General features: G+C 36.6%; 1 protein-coding gene across 1 annotated transcript; it reads left to right on the top strand.

Annotated features, from left to right (window-relative positions):
• Positions 1-15,383: 15,383 nt before the first annotated feature.
• Positions 15,384-16,699, top strand: B0H65DRAFT_416874 (cyclin-like protein; the record flags this gene model as incomplete). The annotated part of the gene is made up of 2 exons (XM_062824059.1): positions 15,384-15,575; positions 15,644-16,699. The coding sequence occupies 2 exons, from the start codon at positions 15,384-15,386 to the stop codon at positions 16,697-16,699; spliced, it is 1,248 nt and encodes a 415-aa protein (XP_062686107.1).
• Positions 16,700-19,760: the final 3,061 nt, after the last annotated feature.

The raw sequence follows: 19,760 nt of genomic DNA, 5'->3' as shown, positions 1-19,760 counted from the left end.
CATGAGCCACTTTCTGTATCGAAGACTGACAACTTCCCCAGATGGATGGATATTGGTTGTAGTTGCCGTGGAGAATGATGACAGAGGCCTAGCGAGTATAGCGGCGAAGCCTTCCGTTATAGGTGCCAAGTTTGTCGAATTCGCTCCTTCCGGGCCGCCTCCGTCCCTTCCCCGCTATGATAGCTTGCCGCAGTGTATCAACCGCAGTGTACAGGTAGAGGTATTGAACGGGACACGCCAAGGCTTGACGATACGCGCAGCAATACAAATTCTTGGAAATGGTGGCACGAATTGGTAGCTAGGCAGTGAGTGAGGGCGCAGAGACGCCCAGTGTATATGTGATGGATCCCGCATTAGTGGACGGTCAAGTTGAATGACTGCGGTGAGATGTGCCGAATTTGAAGTTCCGAGTACGCAGTGAATACAGTGAAACTGTGTACAAAGCATCATGGCGGTGATGATGGCTTATTTTCCAGTATCGGCAACGGCCCACTGTCTCGCCGCCGCATTGTCGATTACAGTCATCATACGCCATGAACCCCGCTTTGGAACAACTGTCATGGCTCGATGGAGCGTCTGAAAATCTGTTGAAGCCGTTGGTCAAAACTCGGTCTCAAGAACATCGTCGTTTCATTGGGACTTGGCAGGAACTGGCGGTCAAAAAGGTTGCATCCAAGAGGTCGGTGGGATGGAACCAACCGTTTGGCATAAAACTATTTTTCCTTGTGAGAGAGAGTTTTGCTTTGGTTCATCCTGCCTATTGTCTTTATGTAGCTGTGTTTTTGACAACTTGAAAACGAAGCCGAGACGCATATTACATGCGTGCATAGGCCTCCGGGCAGGCAACGGGAACGTCATTTGTGCATTTGTTCGTACGGGTGCAAGAATCCTATATCTCTTTAAGATAACTGGAGACATGTCAGAACAGGCCAGATCATTGACGGAACTGTCATCTGTAGACCCGCACCTTTTATATCGAAAAGACAGCCAACCTGTGCTTGTTCCATGCCATTTTCATGCTGCATGCACTGTACATTGGGTGTTGAGAGGTGGGGGTTCGAGGGGTCAACAAATTTCTGCCAAGAAAGATCCCGACATTACAGTACGATAAAAGTATATTACATGAATTATATTTGGGGTAATCGTACAGAAAGGGGTACCCCATACGCAACAAACAGCCACCTCGATGAATGTCATCAGTTATACATACTCGTCGGTTAGGTTGGTGGAGTCCACCCTCTGGGGGCCTCGCTTATATAAGCCAACCGACTCTTATCGTCCCTTTGAGAGTCGAATTTTTTACATGTATCTTGCAAGTAGTGTATCTTTCAAAAACCTCAACAATCTATATCTCTACCAAAATATAAACAAAAAAGATAGTAAAATATTCAAATTAATAGTCTAAATCGCGCGCATTTAGCTATATATATATAATATAATCAAAATGTCGTAATGTATTATAATATTAAGAAGCCCACCTTAGCCCGTATTACTTTTGCAGTAGTTTATATTATTAGTAATATTGTATAGCCTTTTCTACTAGTGTAGTAACCTTAAGATCGAAATATACTATAATAAATTAATAGAGAAAATTAAAGCGAATAAATTAAAACTATTTATAATGCCGTACAATTAAAATTAATAATATTTTATTATGTTTATAATAATTCTTACTATTCTTCGAATTAATAAGTATTATACGCTTTTAGCGGGCGAGATAATAATGTATAGCCTTTTCTATCCGCGTAGTAATATTAGAATCGAAATACGCTATAATAAATCGATAGAAGTAATTAAGACGAATAAATTGAGGCTATTTATAATACTGTACAATTAAAATTGATAAGATTTTACTTTTGCGGTAATTCTTAATATTTTTTTAAATTAATATATATTGACGTTTATTCTAAGGGTATAGTATAGGGGAGTCGAAGGTAAAGTTAAGATTCTATTTATAATAGAAGATTTTAAATAGGGAAAAGAAAAGAGAAAGAGAATTAGGTATAAGTATATAGACCCAAATAAATACCTTGGTTATACGAGCGATAGCGGGATCTATAAGCGGGTCGCTATTAGTTAATCCCTTTATTTATATACCCCTTACTTATAGGATAAATACTATATATATTAGGATTTACCCTATAATTAGTTTTAATATAATTAATTAAATAGTTTATATCCTTTAAACTATGCTATATTTAGAATCCTCCATATACTTCATTCTAGTAGCTACTTTGTATATAATATTTAAACCTAATCCGTTAGCGCTATTATATTACCCCCCCCTATATAAAAGATTCGTCCGCGAATTTTACTAAATAATTATATAGTACGTTTATTTCTTCTTTATAATACGCTATAAACGCTTTAGTCCCTCCTCTTTAGGGTATTGATTATCGTCGTACTATTTTATACTTTTATTAAATTAATTTATTAATTATTAGGGCGGGCCTAGGGTATCTGGGTTAATTTTATAAAAGTTTTAAAGCGTTTTTGGTATGCATTTAAAGTTGGAGGCGGGATATTATTTTAAATTAGAGTTTTAATTTTTTAATCTACTTAGTAAAAGAGCGTTCTATTAATTATTTTAAATATTATAATTTTATTAATTTCCTATTCGGAATTTCTATTTTCGTTTATATTAATTAGGCTGGGGTATTCGAATATTTATTTTAGGAGCGGGTTATCGTTATATTTTCGTAAACGGTCTATATAAAAGACGTTAGTACTTTTCTAATTCTTTAATAATTTTAAATGGTAGGAGTACTTTACTTTTTTAATAATTTTATAATAGTTATAAATATTAGGAAAATCGAATTTATTATTGAATTTAATCGTTGTAAATTAGAACGTTTTAATAATAATTATTTTATTTTTTAATTCGAAATTAGGTTCCCTCTTCTTCTTATTAGTTTACGCCGTTTATTAATTTTATACTTTTAATATCGTTTTTCTAATATATTTAATATATTTTCGAATATATTAGGCGTAATTTTACGGCTATTCCCGGGTTAATTATTTTATTTGGGGAATGTTAGTATTATAAGGTTAAAGCCTGGGCTATAGCGCTTTAATTATTAATTAGAGCTATTATGAGGCGCTGTAGTTATATTTATATAATTTCTATTAAAACTTTGTATTTTTAATAAAGCCGCCTTTTAAATAGAATTTTTCTTCTTCATAAAATTTTAATTAAATTATATAATCAATACTTATATTAATTATACTATCCCTATTATATTAAATTTTATTATAATAGATCTAATAAAATGAGATAAATAATTATTATAATAATAATAGTAGGGTTTACTTATTTAAATAGTTGTAATTAGAATTCTTATAGAGTTTTCCGCTGCTATAGCCGCCGTAGCTATAAAATAAAAAGAAATTATAAGGAGAGAAACTATACGCTTTGTATAAAAAAAAGAAAATTTTATGAAGATATTATTTATTAACGACGTATTCGCTTAAATAGTAAGAATAGCGCTTAATATATAATTTACTATTTAAAATTAATAGAACCCTTTTAATATTAATATAATTATTATAATAGTTATTATTATTCCGAGTACTATAATCGGTACTATACAAGAAATTATTTTTTACTATAATTTTAAACGTAAGAATATCCGCTAATTAAAATAGAATTAAACCCCCTTTACATTTAATTTTTATATTACCCGACTATATTTTATATACGAAGAAAAGAGGTTGGCGGGAGCTATTACTAATAATAAATTAAGTTAATTAATATTATTAAACGTTTTCCCGGCTAATAAAATAGTTAAAGTAAAAGCCTTTTAGTATTATAGTAATGTTCATAATATTTATAAACCCGAAAATTTCTTCGATTATTTCAAATTAATTTTTAATAATAAAAACGAAAAGAAATTAGCTTTAATCTGCTTATATATTATATAATAGAAAAAAATTTATCCCTATTAATTTAATTCCTTACGTTCGAAGAAAACCTTATAAACGTTAAAGGCCTTACTTAGGAAAATAATTCTAAATTAATCTAATTAGAAACTTCTATATTTAATACTTCTTATAATTAATTAATTTCAATCCGTATATTTGAAAATTATGACCTTTATATCGAATAATTGAAAGATATTATTTAAAAATTTAAAATTAATAAAACTTTCCGTGATATTAAGGGTAATAGTAAAAAATACGGTAATTATTATTAGAATTCCTTTTTTTAACGTAATTTTACCCCTACTTTTAAATACCCTAAAAATATAAATAATAATATTATAATAAATTATATTAACATAAAGGGCAACCCTAATAATAAGGACGCTAAATGTACTAAATAAATTTCTTAGGATGAAAAAGATAAGCGCCGTATTTTAAATTTCTATTTTTGTTGTAGAATTAATAAGTATATAGTCAGTAATTATATATATTAATTAGTATAATATCTCCCTATTAATATTAAATCTATTAGAATTAAATTTAAGGTAGAATTTATATTAAAAAACAGTAATAAGTATTTTTCTTTTAAAGAATTAGAAAAAAAGTAATTCCTTTATAAAATCGAATAAAAAATATTTTAAAATACTAAATAAGGAAGCGGGAATTAAAAGTTTCCTAAGACCTATAGAAATAAATATTATTAAAATACTTATTACTATTAATAATCAAAATTATTTCTATACCCTCATTAATAAAAATTATTAATATTATGCTGTAATTAGTAAAAGTATTATTAAAAAGCTAAAAATTCCCGTTATACTTATATTTAAAAAATAAGTAAGAAAAGCCTTGATAAAAATAGAACGGGCGGAGATTAAAGGGATTATTTATTTTAAAGTCAATATTTATAAGTGTAAATCTATTATTTATATTTATATAATTTCTAAATTAAAATTCCCTATTATTCTAAGGAAATTATAATTAATTATTATAAAGGTTAATTCTATCCCTTATAAATATAAATTTTAATATAGAATAATTGGTTATTAAATTCTATATTTAGGATATTCTCTGAAGAATTGTTCTTTAAACATTAAGGAGTTTAAAAAAATAATATACTATTTAATAACTACGTTCGTAGCTATAATAAATAGGATTAAGAAAAAACGCGGTTGGTAAATTATAAAATTAATAATATTCGTAATAAATTTATAAAATATTAAAAAGGCCTTTAAACTTAAAGTTGGTATAATAAAAGAAGAATTACGAAAAATGATCCCTATAGAGATATATAATTATTTATTCGTTTGAAAATAAAAGGAAATTAATAAGGTTAATTTTAACAGCTTAAGTATTGATTATAAGATTGAATTTAAAAAAGATAAAAATAATAAGGAGCCGCTTCTCCTTTATAGTTACTTTTATAATATATTATAAAAAGAATTCTTAATATTAAAGAAAACCTTTAGAAATTTTCTTCATAAGAGTATTATTCGCGTTAATAATTTATTTACTGCTACGCTAATTCTCTTTGTTAAAAAATTAAAAAGAAATTTTCAATTTTATTATAATTATAAAACTTTTAATATTATTATTAAAGTAAACTGGTACTTATTACTTTTAATTAAAACGACGTTCAAAATTATCGCTAAAGTAAAATAGTTTATTAAAATAAATATTACATAAACGTTCTATAAAATCTATACAATTAAAAGAAAGGAAGGGAAAATTATATTTCGAATTTAATATAAGTTATTTAAATAATTACTTATACCTTTCGGATTATTAAGAATACTGGTAACGTTTTAATAATATATTAATAATATTCTAAGAAATTATTTCGATAATTTTATTTTAATATATATAAATAATATAATAAGTTTTTTTATTAAATTCTGAGGTAAATTATTTAATTAAAGTATATAAAGTTGTTAAATATATAATTATCGTTAAATTTTATTTAAATCTTGAGAAATACGAATTCGTAATAAAGAATATTAAATATTTGGGTTTCATTATCGTTATAAGTATTAATATTTAAATAAACCTAGAAGAAATTAGAATAATTATTAAATAAGAGGTACCTACGTTTTAAAAAGGGGTACGAAGTTTCTTTAAATTTACTAACTATTACTGAATATTCGTTAAAAACTTCTCTTTGGTTATAGGACCGTTAATAAACTTTATAAGTAAGGAAGTCCCTTTTAAATAGACTGAATAATATAATATAGTTTTTAAAAAATTAAAGGAATTACTTATTAAAGCCCCTATTTTTATTTAATAGGATCCTAATTTACTTATTTTTTTAAAAGTAAATTATAATAGGTATAATTTTAATAATACTTTTACCTAAGAGAAAAATAGGTAAAAGACGGCGGTTACTTATTACTTTTAAAAACTTACTTTTACCGAGCGTAATTACCCTATTTATAATAAGGAAATATTTGTAATTATTAAATATATAAAAGAATAGTTTACGGAACTTAAAAAAGTATAAAAAAATCATTATTGTTACTAATTACTATTATTTTAAATATTTTATAGGAAGGTAAAAATTCTTTAAATAATAAATATAATAAACTGAATTTCTCTTACGGTTCAATTTCAAAATCCTTTACCGCCCGGGGAAATTCGCCGTAATTCCTAATACTCCATTCTATCGGGATTAGGATTACCCTAATAAAAATGATATAAAAATTAAGGAAATATAATTAATCCCCTAATCCGCTTTTAAAAAATATCTTTATATAGTCGCTTCTTTTATTATACTGGAGGAGGGTATAAAAGTATTTAAAAATCCGGATTTATAATAATTCTTCGAAAAGGTTTTTTAAGAAGGCAAAGTTTATTAAATTATTTACTAAATTATTATTAATAAAAATAAAACCTTCTTAATTTTTACGTAGGGTTTAAAGGTTTAATTCTGCGAATATATCATTAATAACTTCAGTAAACTATATTATAAAGTCTATATATAAATTTTAAGAAGTTCCACTATTATTAAAGCTATAACCCTATATATATCTTTAAAAAATATTAAAAGGAACATTCTCTATACCTGTATTATTTAAAAAATATATAATTCGAAGGCTCTTAAGTACCCTGGAAAAAAAGGTATTATTTATATTATAAATAAAAATTTCTATTAGCCGCTAATAGGCATTTATATCCGTCGGTTCTTAACTAATTATAATATTTATAATAAAGTAAAATACTAGAGAAATTAGAAAAGAGGGTTATTAAAGCTTCTTCTTATTTTAAATCAATTTTTGAAAAATATTTAAATAGATTTTATTATTAATTTCCTCCTTATAAGAAATTATGTTAACTTCTTCGTTATTAAAAAAAAATTTAATAAATTAGTAATTTTAGAGCTAATACCTACTATAGAAATAGAAATAATAGCGGAAGCTTTCCTTAAATATTTTTATATAATATTATAAATAATTATAATCTAGTATTAATAATAAGGGTATTAATGAAACTAATCGATTTTAAAAGTATCTTTATAATTTATTAAATATCGATCAACTCTTAAATACTGCTTTTTACCTTTAAATTAACGGAAGCTCTAAAAGAATGAATTAGGAAGTATAAGCCTTCTTAAGAATTTTCGTCAATTACGCTTAAAACGATTAGGATTATTAATACCTAGCAATATAATTAGCGATTAATAATTGAATTAATACCTTTATTAATATATTTCTATTTTTTACTACCTATAATTATTATCCGTAATCTTTAATAGCCTTAATAACTCCCCTAATAGAAATAAATTTTAAAAACCTATAAATAAGAATTAAGGATTTTGTTATAATATTATAATAAATTATAAATTTATATTAAATAATTATAATAATTTTCCTATAAAAATACAAGTATTTTACTAATTATAAAAAGTAATTAATTAAAATTTTCAAAATAAGGAATAAAGTTTAATTAAACTTTAAGAATTTTATTATAGTAGACCCTAAGAAGAAATTCGATTAGGTCTATACAAAATATATAATATTTAGAATTTTCAACCCTTTTATAATAAAACTCTCTGACCTTTCCTTAAGGGTTTTTAATAAATTTTATATAGACTTATTTAAAAAGGCTCGTAATAATCCTCTATTAAGCTAAATCATTACTAACTTTTAATTATTAATTATTATAGTAAATAAAGAGAAAGAATACTTTATAAATAGAATCCTTTACTACATAATTAAAAAAAGTTGTAGAATAATTTTAATTAATTAAATTAATTAAATATAATAGTTTTAGGAACCGTTAAAAGAGTTTATTAATATAGTAACCTTAGATTATTTGAAAGTAAAATATAGTTTTGTTAATATTAATAATAAATTAATTGAATATTTTAATACGGAATATATAAAATAATAAAAACGGTAGTAAAAAAAGAAAAAAAAGAAGGTAATAAATATCAATTTTAAATTTCTTTAATTCTTCTTTAGTATTTTACGCTTCCGGTTATTTTTAATTTAAGAAAATAAAGGAATCGTAATATTTTGCACCTATTTATCTCTTATATTTAATTAGAAGGCGTTAAAATAATTTATACTTCTATTTAATCTTAGGATATTAATATTTGCTAACTATCTAAATAAATTTATTCTTAAGAAAGTCGAAATTATTATTATTTCTTATTTTTAATTTAAAAAAGTTTTAGAACGCATTCTCCTTCTAATTAAGGTTATAATATTAATACTATAAAGAAATTATTAAATTAAAATAAATTTTGTATAAATACGGTATTAAATTGCGATAAATATAACCAGTTAAATAACTTTTAATATATAGAAATTTATTATAGTCGGTTAAGTAATAGTTGGCGTTAATTTCGAATTTATCCTAAATTAAATTGTATTAAACTTTGAAAGGGATATTATTTTCTTTATTCTAAATATAATATTTAGTAAGGTCGGTTTATTTAATACTATGGTAATAGGAATTATTAGAATACTATTCGTTATTAGGGTTGATTTTAGGAAATAAGGTCGAAAAGTAGGTAGAAGCCCTAAAGGGAACCTTATTAATATCCTTCTCAATATTAGGGAGTACTATCTCTTTAACCTTTCCCTTATTTTTATTTTTAATTACTCCCTTACTAATATTTAAGTCGGCAATAAAATTTTTTAATCTTTCAATAATTTCCTCCTTTTCGTTAAGAGAATCCTTCAATTATTATACTATAATAAAGCTAGTAGCGCTATATTAAATTGCCAAAACGGGGACCTAATTGTAAATAATTTTAAATTTAATATTTAGGTAGGAGACAAAGCGGTAAAATTCTAATACCTATTCTTTCTAAATGATATTTATAATAAATAATAATTTAAATTTTTAAAATATAATTTAAGGGTCTTTATAGTATAATTCGGCGAATCTTTTCTTAATTAAATAATTAGAAAATAGGAAATTTAAAAAAGAGAATAATATTTAAAAAGGAATATTAAAAATAGAATTACAAATAAATAATTTAGTAAATTCTTTTATTTTCTACTTTAAATCGTTAGTAACTTTATATTTAATTACGTAGGCGTTGAAGGTTTTAATATTTTCGATTATTTCAGTAATATATTAATTAAATAAATTGAAGGATAGTTCGGGCTCTAAGTCTTTGTTATTATTATAATTAATTACTATATTGGTTAAGGCTTCGTCGGACGATTTTAATTAATAATATATATAGTATAAGGATTTTTTACGAAGGACTATAAATTTATTACGAGAATATTCTTCGTTAGGGTAAAGGCTATTAAAACGTTCTTTATTAAAATATATAGCTTTATACATATTATTTTTAATAATAGGGTTAATAGGTTTATATTTATTATTAATAGCGACTTTCTTCTTAGGCTTTAGTTTTATAACTATATCCTCCTTTTATTTAGGGTTAGAATTTGGAGAATTAGAACCTCCTTCTCCGTTGCTATTTCCGCCCTCCTCTCTGAAAAAAGTATTATTATAGTCGTTATTATCATTAGAAATTTCTTTATAATAATTATGGTTATAATTCTCGGTCTACTTAATACTTTTATAATTATTAACACTATTACGTACTTAGCGGGGTAGTACTATTATATTATTATTATAAATATTTAGTACTTTAGATTCTTATAATAGATTTTTCTAATTTTATTTGGGATTTAATTTTGTTAAGTAATCATTAAATTAAATTAAAATAATATAAAGGTATAATGTACGGGAGTTGAATGTAAAATTAAAAATCTATTTATAATAAAAGATTTTAAATAAGCAAAAGAAAACAGGAAGAGAATTAGGTATAAGCGTATAGACCTAAATAAATACCTTAATTATATAAGCGATAGCGGGACCTATAGGCGGATCGCTATTAATTAATCCCTTTATTCGTATCTCCCTTACCTATAGGATAAATCCTATACGTACTAAGATCTACCCTATAATTAATTTTAGTATAGCTAATTGAATAGCTTGTATCCCCTAGACTGTACTATACCTAGAATTTTCTATATACCTTATTCCAGTAGCTACCTCGTATATAGTACCTAGACTTAGTCCGCCAGCGCCGTCATACTTATAGCAGGCCAAGGCGGGCTTCTCAATACTATAAAAATATATTACGATATTTTGATTGTAATGTAAATATATAACTAAATGCGCGCAATTTAAATAATTAATTTGAATATTTCATTATCTTTTTTACTTATATTTTAATAGAGATATAAATTATTAAAGTTTTTGAAAGATATACCACTTGCAAGATATATGTAAAAAATCCGACTCTCAAAGTGACGATGAGAGTCGGTCGGCTGGCTGCAAGCGTTCCCACCTAACCGACGAGTATATATAACAAACAAACAGAGCACACAACGCAAGACGATGATCTCAGAAACGTCTGGATTCGCCTTTCCATCACAGCTTCAAACGATAGTGTCAAAGCACAGCGAAGCCCAATCTCTCGAGTTCATTTTGCCTCGTCATGGAGAGGACATCAGCAAAAGGTCAGCAGGATGGTTGTGATGGACGTCCAGGGGCCTGGCCTCAGGAGATTTGACGTGCCGAGTTCCTGGAGCCGACCGCCCTGTAAAGCTGGTGACAGGCAATGCTGCCAACAACCACACACCTCAGCAAGGTTCTTTGCTTTTCTGGACAGGCAAAAGACAGACAAGCCAAGCATGAGTGGCACGGGGCTATCGGACTACCGCTTGTGCTTGCTTGCTTTTGACGCTGCTAAAAGCTGTCAAGTTAGGCTGTCATCTTGAATCCCTTTGTCGCATTTCAAGGACCTGATACTCAAAAGTGTAAAAGAGCAAAGGGAGGAAATGGATTGGATGAGCTCACGGAGGGGGCAATGTCACGCTGCGGAAAAGGAGCTTGGAGGTTGCTTGCCTTCAATGACATCGAATCAGGCCCAGCGGTTAACGGTGCTCCCGAGGTGCATCGCAACTCTCCCAGCAGACTGGACGGAAGAAGCTCTAACAAGGCGATTGACGGGAGGCCGACCACAAGGCATTGCTATTGTTAATGGCATGGTGTGACCTTATAAAAGTTCAATATGACCGGCGGGAATCCCAGAATCTCATGGGCTCTGCTGACTGGATTGAGGCGAGCAAGTGGATGGATAGAACGGGATCATGGAAAGTGAGATGCCCGTCCAGGGCATCATCTTTGCCTTCGCCGTCGGAGCTCCTCCAAGCTTCGTGGATTGGTGTTTGTTTGGTGGAGTGCTTCCCACTACGACCGGGGACTGCAACGCTTTGGTCAGTGCGCTAGGTTGGTTCGAGTGTTCCTTCCTCATTAGAAACCTCGCTTCGTGGATGCTAATGTCCCGCTGTGACTGTTAAGGTTTCGCACCCAAACATACGCGGTGACACTAGCAGATTGGCAACGGCGACACTATTGAATTTGATAATGTGAGCGAACAAATGACGCCTTGGCTGCTGTCCAGGTCGCTCCATGGTTGCCGCGCTGCTGTAATGCGGTGTCCACTCTCGGTCATGCCAGTCGGCAGTGGTCGAACCAGACTCAAGACAGCAAGATGGTCATGGGAAGACGCCCGCTCGCCGTACAAGTAGATCCGATTCCACTTTGCATCTCATCAGTGTCATCACCAGGGGACTTGTCTAGCCGAGAGAGAAACGAATCCACGCAATTCTACCGTCAGCCACCACGGGCCACACACGGGTGGGCGGCCACGGGCAGTGCGTTAGATTTCGCTGTTTCTGTTTTGAGAAATACGGAACAGCAATATCACGATCCTCAGAATTCGAGATATGGATATACATACGGGTGCACGGCATGTTCCATCCAGTCCCCAAAGCTGAGGCAGGTCTCGAAGGAGTCAAGGACCTTCCCCTTGGATTGCGATTGCTGGCTGGCTGGCTGGCACATCCACACTCCACACATCCATCCAGACATTCAGTTCAATCCCGTCCGTCCATCCCACACCACTACGGGGAACCGGTAGAGTTTTATAGGCATCAGAATGTCCTGCAAACCTCCCTTCTGCAGTCAGAGAAAGGGTGACTGCTACCAACCTGAAGCGTCACAGGCGGGCAGGTCATAGCATCACCGACCTTGAACCCAACGTATCAGAAGGTCAGAACCCTCTTTCGCCTGTCCATCCATTGCCTGTAATGTCTGGCACACCTACAGCCGAAGCATCCCACCTTGGCTACCCCGTAAGATACCCACGGACACGGACGGTAATGTACGGGGGTGTGCTCTGTGGTGCCGGGACAACTGTACGTACACCAACTGGAACTGTCGTCCTTCGCTTTAACTTTACTTTGTTTGGCTAGAGGTGCCTGGGGACGGAGACGGGGACGGCCTGGTTGTTTCCATCGTCTTGCGCAACACAACGCAGGGGGTTGGCAGGATACGATGTCTATCAGTCCATCACCATGAGACTGTCCGATTCCATTTCATCTCGACATTGAAGATATACGACTATCAATGATCTCGACTCAGACCTTCCGTCGTTTCGCTTTCCAGACTTTTCATTCACGGTTTGGGATTGCGAACCAGAAAGGATGAACAGCGAAATGTAATGTACAACCTCAATACCGTCATGGGTACCCCGGGCCTTCCATGGGGCGGCCCCCCTTGTCCATCCCATCCATGCCCCGTACGCTAGGGCATCCGGTAATCCATCTCGAGTCCCGTCATCAGTTGAGGGCAATCCGTACTGGGTAAAGGTTTGGCCAAGACGTTTCTTACGGGGTACGGACAGTACGAAGTTGGGGCACAAGATACTATGGACTCTTGGTTCTGACTACCAGTGACCACTAACCACTCCTTCATCAAGGTGTTGCTGGCAGCAAAATGGACGGATGCTTTCACTGTGAAGCTGGCTCACCCGTCAGTACAGACCATCCGGATAGGCAGAGTGGTGCTCGGTCTCTCAGTGTGTGTGTTCAAGAAGCGAATGTGCACAGTACACAGTACGAGGAGTTGCCGGGGGCCCTGTCTTAAATGGCCCTTTAACCAATCTCTGCCGCTGGTCCACTCCCTTTTCTTGCACTCCATCCTCTCTCTCTCTCTCTCTCGCTCGACCCGAGCAAATATCTATTCTCCTCCTCCCCTTTCCTCTTCATTCCTCCTCCCATTCCGCCTTCAGTCGTTCCCTATCCCGAAACATTTCCTTCCAAAAAAGAGATCCCCGATCGTCCCGACGTCGTGGTTCTCTTGTGTATTCCTTTTTTTCGCCAAAAGAAAAGGAGGGAAGGAGGAGATTTAGATACTCGAAATCCTGGGCCATACCGACAAGTTACCATCATCCCAGGCCGAAACACCGCTTTAAGGATATAAGGACCGTGGTCAGAGAGTAGTTAGAAAGCAAAGAGAGTCTTGCATTTCGATTTGCATTGCTCCCTCGTGCTTTTTAGCCTCCTGTGTGTGTTGTTCAGACAAAGTCAACACTCCCGAGTCCACTCCCCCTTACCGCATTTTCGGTACCGCAGTCCGTAATTTCGTACTGCAACCAAAAAAAAGGGCATTCTTCGGTCCGACGACGAGGAATTTCCTTTATAAAACCCTTCCGACTCCCTTCGTTCCCACGAACAACCCTTGGGATACCGGCAACACCCACCCATCTCTCATTCCCGAACCGAGCAACCCACCACCTCGTCGACGCCGACCTCGATTCGATATCCACATACTCAGCGACTGCGCCTTTTTGCATCGCTGCCCCGACCGACCTCGCCGATTCGAATCGACATTGCCGTCTCCGAATCCCGACGATAAACATACCGACCCCGTGCGAAGCCTTTGCTGGCCTTTTCCTCGGAGTTGAAAGAGTGCAGTGAGAGGTACGCAAGAGATGCAAAGGGGCGGACACTGGAGGGTTGGTCTGTCAACTCGACCTCAATTCATTCTCAGGTCCCAGTGATGTCATAGCTTTCATTGGCAAGACTGATCTGGATCTGAGAATGAAATGAAATGAGTGGAGGGAATGAATATATGATGTTGAATCTGGAGCTAACCTGTGGCTGTCTTCTCCCTTTCCAGACACATGCCACCGACCCGCGGCATCTTCCATCTTCACCCGCACGCCTGAACCATTTGTCGTCGATCCCAAGGTTGCCTTTTGTGGGACACGTTAGCTCGTCTCTCCCACCTTGTCGATATCCCCCGATCGGTCTTCACGGTAGTTCTACATCTACCGTTGCGGTAAGGGATCCCTTTTTCTGCATTGCCTTGCCTTGCGCATTCTTCAACCCGTCACCCGAGCCTCACTTGTGCACAATGTGCATCCCGCATTTCCAAAGTCTCTCAGCCCCATGAACCACCTTCCCATTAAAGACCTGATACACAGCGGGACACTTTCCTCAGTTTCCTCCCATCACCTACCGAGCACACAAAGAGAGTCATCCAGCCAGATCTGGGCTTTCATGGAACAGATCTGTCCAATGAGAGTGCTCAATTTGCAGTTACCCCTTGAAATGTGGAGTCACGACATCAACCCGTCTGAGCTCAAGATTGATCAGAGATCCAGGGACCTCCTGGCTGCGGTCTCAGGAACGGTCCGTCCGTTGCTTGGGACCAAGATTGCGAAGCGAATTTGGCTGACTTGGAACGTTTAGAAGCCCCTTCAGACGGCATTATTCATAACCTCGTGTTTCCCGGCCACAGGCACACACACACTCCTCCCGTCACCTAGACGAGAGTCCCTCGACCTCTCGTCTCTACAGTTTCCAACCAACCCGGCGTTATCAACAGCCACCGTCACTCCTTCTACAGAAAGCATCCGACAGACTTGATATTTCAGCACACTCTTTAATACTTTAATACTCGTCCGTTTACGACACGCGACAACCTGATAGACTTGAGCCTCATTCTTTCGGCTCATTTCGACAACTAATACTACAACAACACGATTTCCAGGAGAACTCGGAACTCACTCACCACTCATTCAGCCATCACCGCTTTACGAGAAACAAAACTTCCATTAACAACCACCACACCACATCAAAATGGTTACCTCACGTCACAACGACGAGACCTTCTTCGTCGAGTCCGATGAACAGCCCGCGCCAAGGGTAAACGTTCGGGATGCTGCCAAGCTCATTGCTCGGAACAAGCAGGAGATGATCGCCAACAATCTATCACGACTTGCTTGCGACGAGTACCTTGAGGATATCATGCAGCACATCCGTCACATGGAGGTAAGAATGTCCAAGTTTGTTTCTGATTGGTTGGTTGAAAACGTACTGACATGAACATGACTTGATAGGACGAGACGCTACCCGATGCTAACCTCATCGATATGCAACGCGAAATCCAATGGTTCATGCGCCCGTACCTTATCGACTTCCTTATCGAGGCTCACGCTGCCTTTTCGCTTCTTCCCGAAACCCTCTTCCTCACTGTCAACCTTCTCGATCGGTACTGCTCCAAGCGTGTCGTTTACAAGCAGCACTATCAGCTCGTCGGTTGCGCCGCCCTACTGATTGCCGCCAAGTATGGAGACAAGAAGGATAGAGTCCCCCAGATCAACGAGCTCAACAACATGTGCTGCGGACTTTACGATGCCGGCATGTTCACGCAGATGGAAATGCACGTACTCAACACTCTCGACTGGAACATTGGACACCCGACCGTCGACTTTTTCACCCAATTGATCGTGGCCGAGGAAAGGGACAGCAGGGACGTCGAACACATGGCGGCATACATTTGCGAGATTGCCCTGTACCATAGGGATTTCGTTTCCACCAAGCCATCCATCATGGCACGGGTTTCTTTGGTCTTGGCTAGGGCTATCTTGGGCAAGCCCGAGGTTAACGATGGGGAATGGGACCAGGTCGAGAATGCCACGCTCTTGGCTCTTTCGCAGCACCTTCACCAGCCTTCCGTCACGCTTTCCAGGAAGTACTCGAGCGCATACCTCTCCAAAGTGTCTGGCAAGCTCGCCGACTTCCTCGCTCAGCAGGCCGCCATCAACCGCCGTGGCGGCGCCCCGCCTTCCTCTCCTGGCGAGCTGACCCCCAACTCCAGCAAGGCGTCCAATGTCTACAGCACTCCCCACAAGGGTCTGGGATCCGTCCCCGGCGCTGCCGATGGATACATGACCCCTCCGATCACTCCCGACGCCTCCAGCTTCGGACAGAACGGCACGATGATGAAGGAATATCCTGTTCCGCGTTGTCCGGTGACCCCGACACCGCAGCCGAACCACAGCCAATCATACCCACCAGCAGCACAACATCAGACTTCAGCATCATCAACATCAACAACAACAACGGCGCCCTCATACTTTGAGACCGCGCCGTCGTCTCAAGTCGCTTACTAAGTTGAAGGTTCAGTTCAGTTTTTAAAAGGGGTCTTACTCTCATGAGGAGTGAGTCCTCTGTGTATTATGTTGTGTGTAAGGTTGGTTGGCAGCGAACAAGGTTCAGGTTTCTTCTATTTCTCTCATCATTCGGCCTCCTGCTAGGACGGGGTTATGCATGGTCACTCATCCAGATACCATAGTTTTTGACAGAAGGCATTTTGATTACAACATTTAAATTTTTTGGAAGACAAGAAGATTGCACACATCACACACATTCCATCGGCATTATCACATCATCTTTGTTTCGCGCGCAGTGGACACACACATTTTAGCGGCATGGCATATTAGCGTTTGATTTTTTTTTTTTCTTTTTACAACAAACAATACTCGATTACCACCAGCTTTTGGTGGTAGTTTTTTTTTTAAACCGTTTCCAAATCATCTTGATTTTCCCCGCGTTTTGATCTCCGTTCTTTCGGCCGCCGATTGAGAAACCGTTCTCGATCCCTCTTGAACTCACCGGCTTTTAATTTTCCCTACCCCCCAACCAAACTCAACAACAAGAAACGAAAGGATCGACTACAACACTCTACGACGACCACAACATCAGCAGCGGCGACAACAAAGTCGAGAGGTTCTTTTTTTTTCTTTGGAGATTCCCCAATGGACAGGCTGGCACCACACCACTGCGGGCTATCGAGGCGGAAAACCTGGACAACGTCAAACAGACAGACAGACAGACCAACATTTGAAAGGATGGATGGATGGATGGATGGATCAAACCAAACGGGCAGACGCAACGGAGCTTTGAAGGTGCTACAAGTCACCACGATCTGGACCACCGGATTGACTAGAGGGAAGTGGAAGGGAAGGGGGGAAAAGTAAGAGGGATCAGTCGGTCGATGGAGGCAGACAAGGAGAGGCGTCTGATCGGATCCAGAGGGAAAAAGAGTTGAAAAGGGAACAACCAAAAAAAGATTAGCATTCACTGTGTAGGATGAAGGATAGGAGGAGCACCCGACAAACCCCCAAGTTTTTGCGTTTTATTTTCAAGGGAAGGGATTATGTGCGGTGCCATGCTGGATTTGATATTGTGTTGGAAGGAAAAGGGTTGGAAGAATTGGACGGCGGCGGACAGGGACATACTGGAAAGGTTGAGAGACAACGAAGATGCAACTGGCATACTTACTGGCTTGGTGAAGAAGAGCAACGGACACATCATCAAATCAATTCAAGAATACTACCCCGTCACTGCAAACAATCGGAAGAAAAAAGAACAACATTCGTGACCATGCCCAAACCAGTCCTGTCCTGTCCTGTCCAACCCAATCCAGTTCAGTGAACGGCGAGAGGCAATAGAGAGAAAGAAGTTTCGTTTCTAGCTAGGTACGAGAGGGATATAGGCGGAGGACACATACACACATGTGGAGGTGGGCAAGATAAACCAAAACGAAAACAACCACAAACAAACAAACTCCGGCAAATAGAGAGATACCCCAGGGCTTAAGTTGACTTTTGATTTAATTATTGTATTACATTTCTGCTTTATTTTTTCCGTTCCGTTCCCACTTTTCGTGATTGTGCTCGTGCTTCTGCCCCTGATGATTCCCGTTCTATTCCGCCTCGGAACTGCGTTACTTCGTGTGTCCAACATTACCTGAAAACTCACATGTACTAGTAATAAAAGTGAACGCACAACCTGAGTGAGTCTGTTCTAGAAGAAAGAGGCAGGTTTTCCGTCTCATCATCAACTACGTTTACCTCTAGAGTCACCATCAACCAAACTCATGGGACGGGTAGGTAGTGCCACGGAAGGGAGGGGGACTCCATTCAGTCTCCATTCAGTAATTAATTGCGTTTGTTGTTGTTGTTGTTTCATCCATGAGGGTTAAAACTGCCTAGAAGCTAAGGTAGAATGAGATCGGGCATATATCAAATATCAGATCAGAGATATCAGATAACCACTTAACCTCTACGTAGGTAGGTAGTAATCGAAACAAAGGAATTAATTACATTGATCCTTCTTATCATTTACTTCTGTCCCTCGGAGATTGGGTCCCTCTCCTTAGAGTTACTACTCTACACACCTGTTTTTTTTTGTCTGTTCAGTTCAGTTCTGTTCTGTTCTGTTCATCCCTCCCTCCCTTCCATCCATCCACAAGTGGAAGTGGTGAACCCAGAGTTCCAGTTTAGTTCCAGTCCATGAATGGAATCTTCCTGTCCCAGATCTCAGGATTCCCCCTCCCTCTACGATTGTTCTTCATCCCTCCCCCCCTCCCTTCGACCCATCTGCGCCCATCCATTCCATTCCTACCTTACCACTTGGGCTTTCTAGGCTAGGTAGGAATCCTCAGGTAGGAGAGCGTGTCGTCGGCCGCCTGTTTCTAACTTCTTTTCGCATTTTACATTTTCGTTCGTTTTCTATATCCTCTCCGTGCAGCGTGGTCACTTTCCCTGCTTCAGTAAGTAAGTGTCGATCTGCTCAATCTGTGAAGAATACTTTTGGGCATGGAGAGAAGTTCCCTAAACGACTGAATGCGGTTTATCTGTGTCTTTAGTAGTGATCTATTCGAAGGACCAAAAATCACTTACAGACGCCAGTTCCGACAGCGGGTATGTTGTTTGGCATGTAGTATTTGAAATTGCTACCCGGTTCTCTATCGCTGCGAAAACATCTGAAAAGACACAACGCTTCCAAAGGATGTTCTCTACGTGAAAACTCCTCCTTTCCGTGCCTGCCGCGCGCAGCTGCTGTGCTCATCCGTGCCCTTCCCTCGTCCGTCGACGTATCAACCAAGTATTCATTGCCACCCTCTCTTCTGTATGAACCTCCGCTTCTCATCTCCCCAATCACAGGCTCCCTCTGCGTGTTCCATATGCACCGTGGGCTCATAGTACACCGCCGCCGCGTTTCACAAACACCCGGACCGACTTCCGTTGCTTTCCTCCATGATCTCTTCATCATAGCCAGAGCAGCGTCACGTCACTTGTTGACTTGATAACCTGTCTCTCCCAAGACCACAACCAGCCAGCTGCTCTGGTGTTTAGTTATAAGCTAGAACCCAATTGCCGTCCTAAG

Source organism: Neurospora tetraspora (genome assembly GCF_033439725.1).
Source record: "Neurospora tetraspora strain CBS 560.94 chromosome Unknown B0H65scaffold_1, whole genome shotgun sequence".
Classification (NCBI taxonomy): domain Eukaryota; kingdom Fungi; phylum Ascomycota; class Sordariomycetes; order Sordariales; family Sordariaceae; genus Neurospora; species Neurospora tetraspora.
The sequence above is the reverse complement of the archived record's forward strand: the minus strand, read 5'-3'. Positions and strand labels throughout refer to the sequence as shown.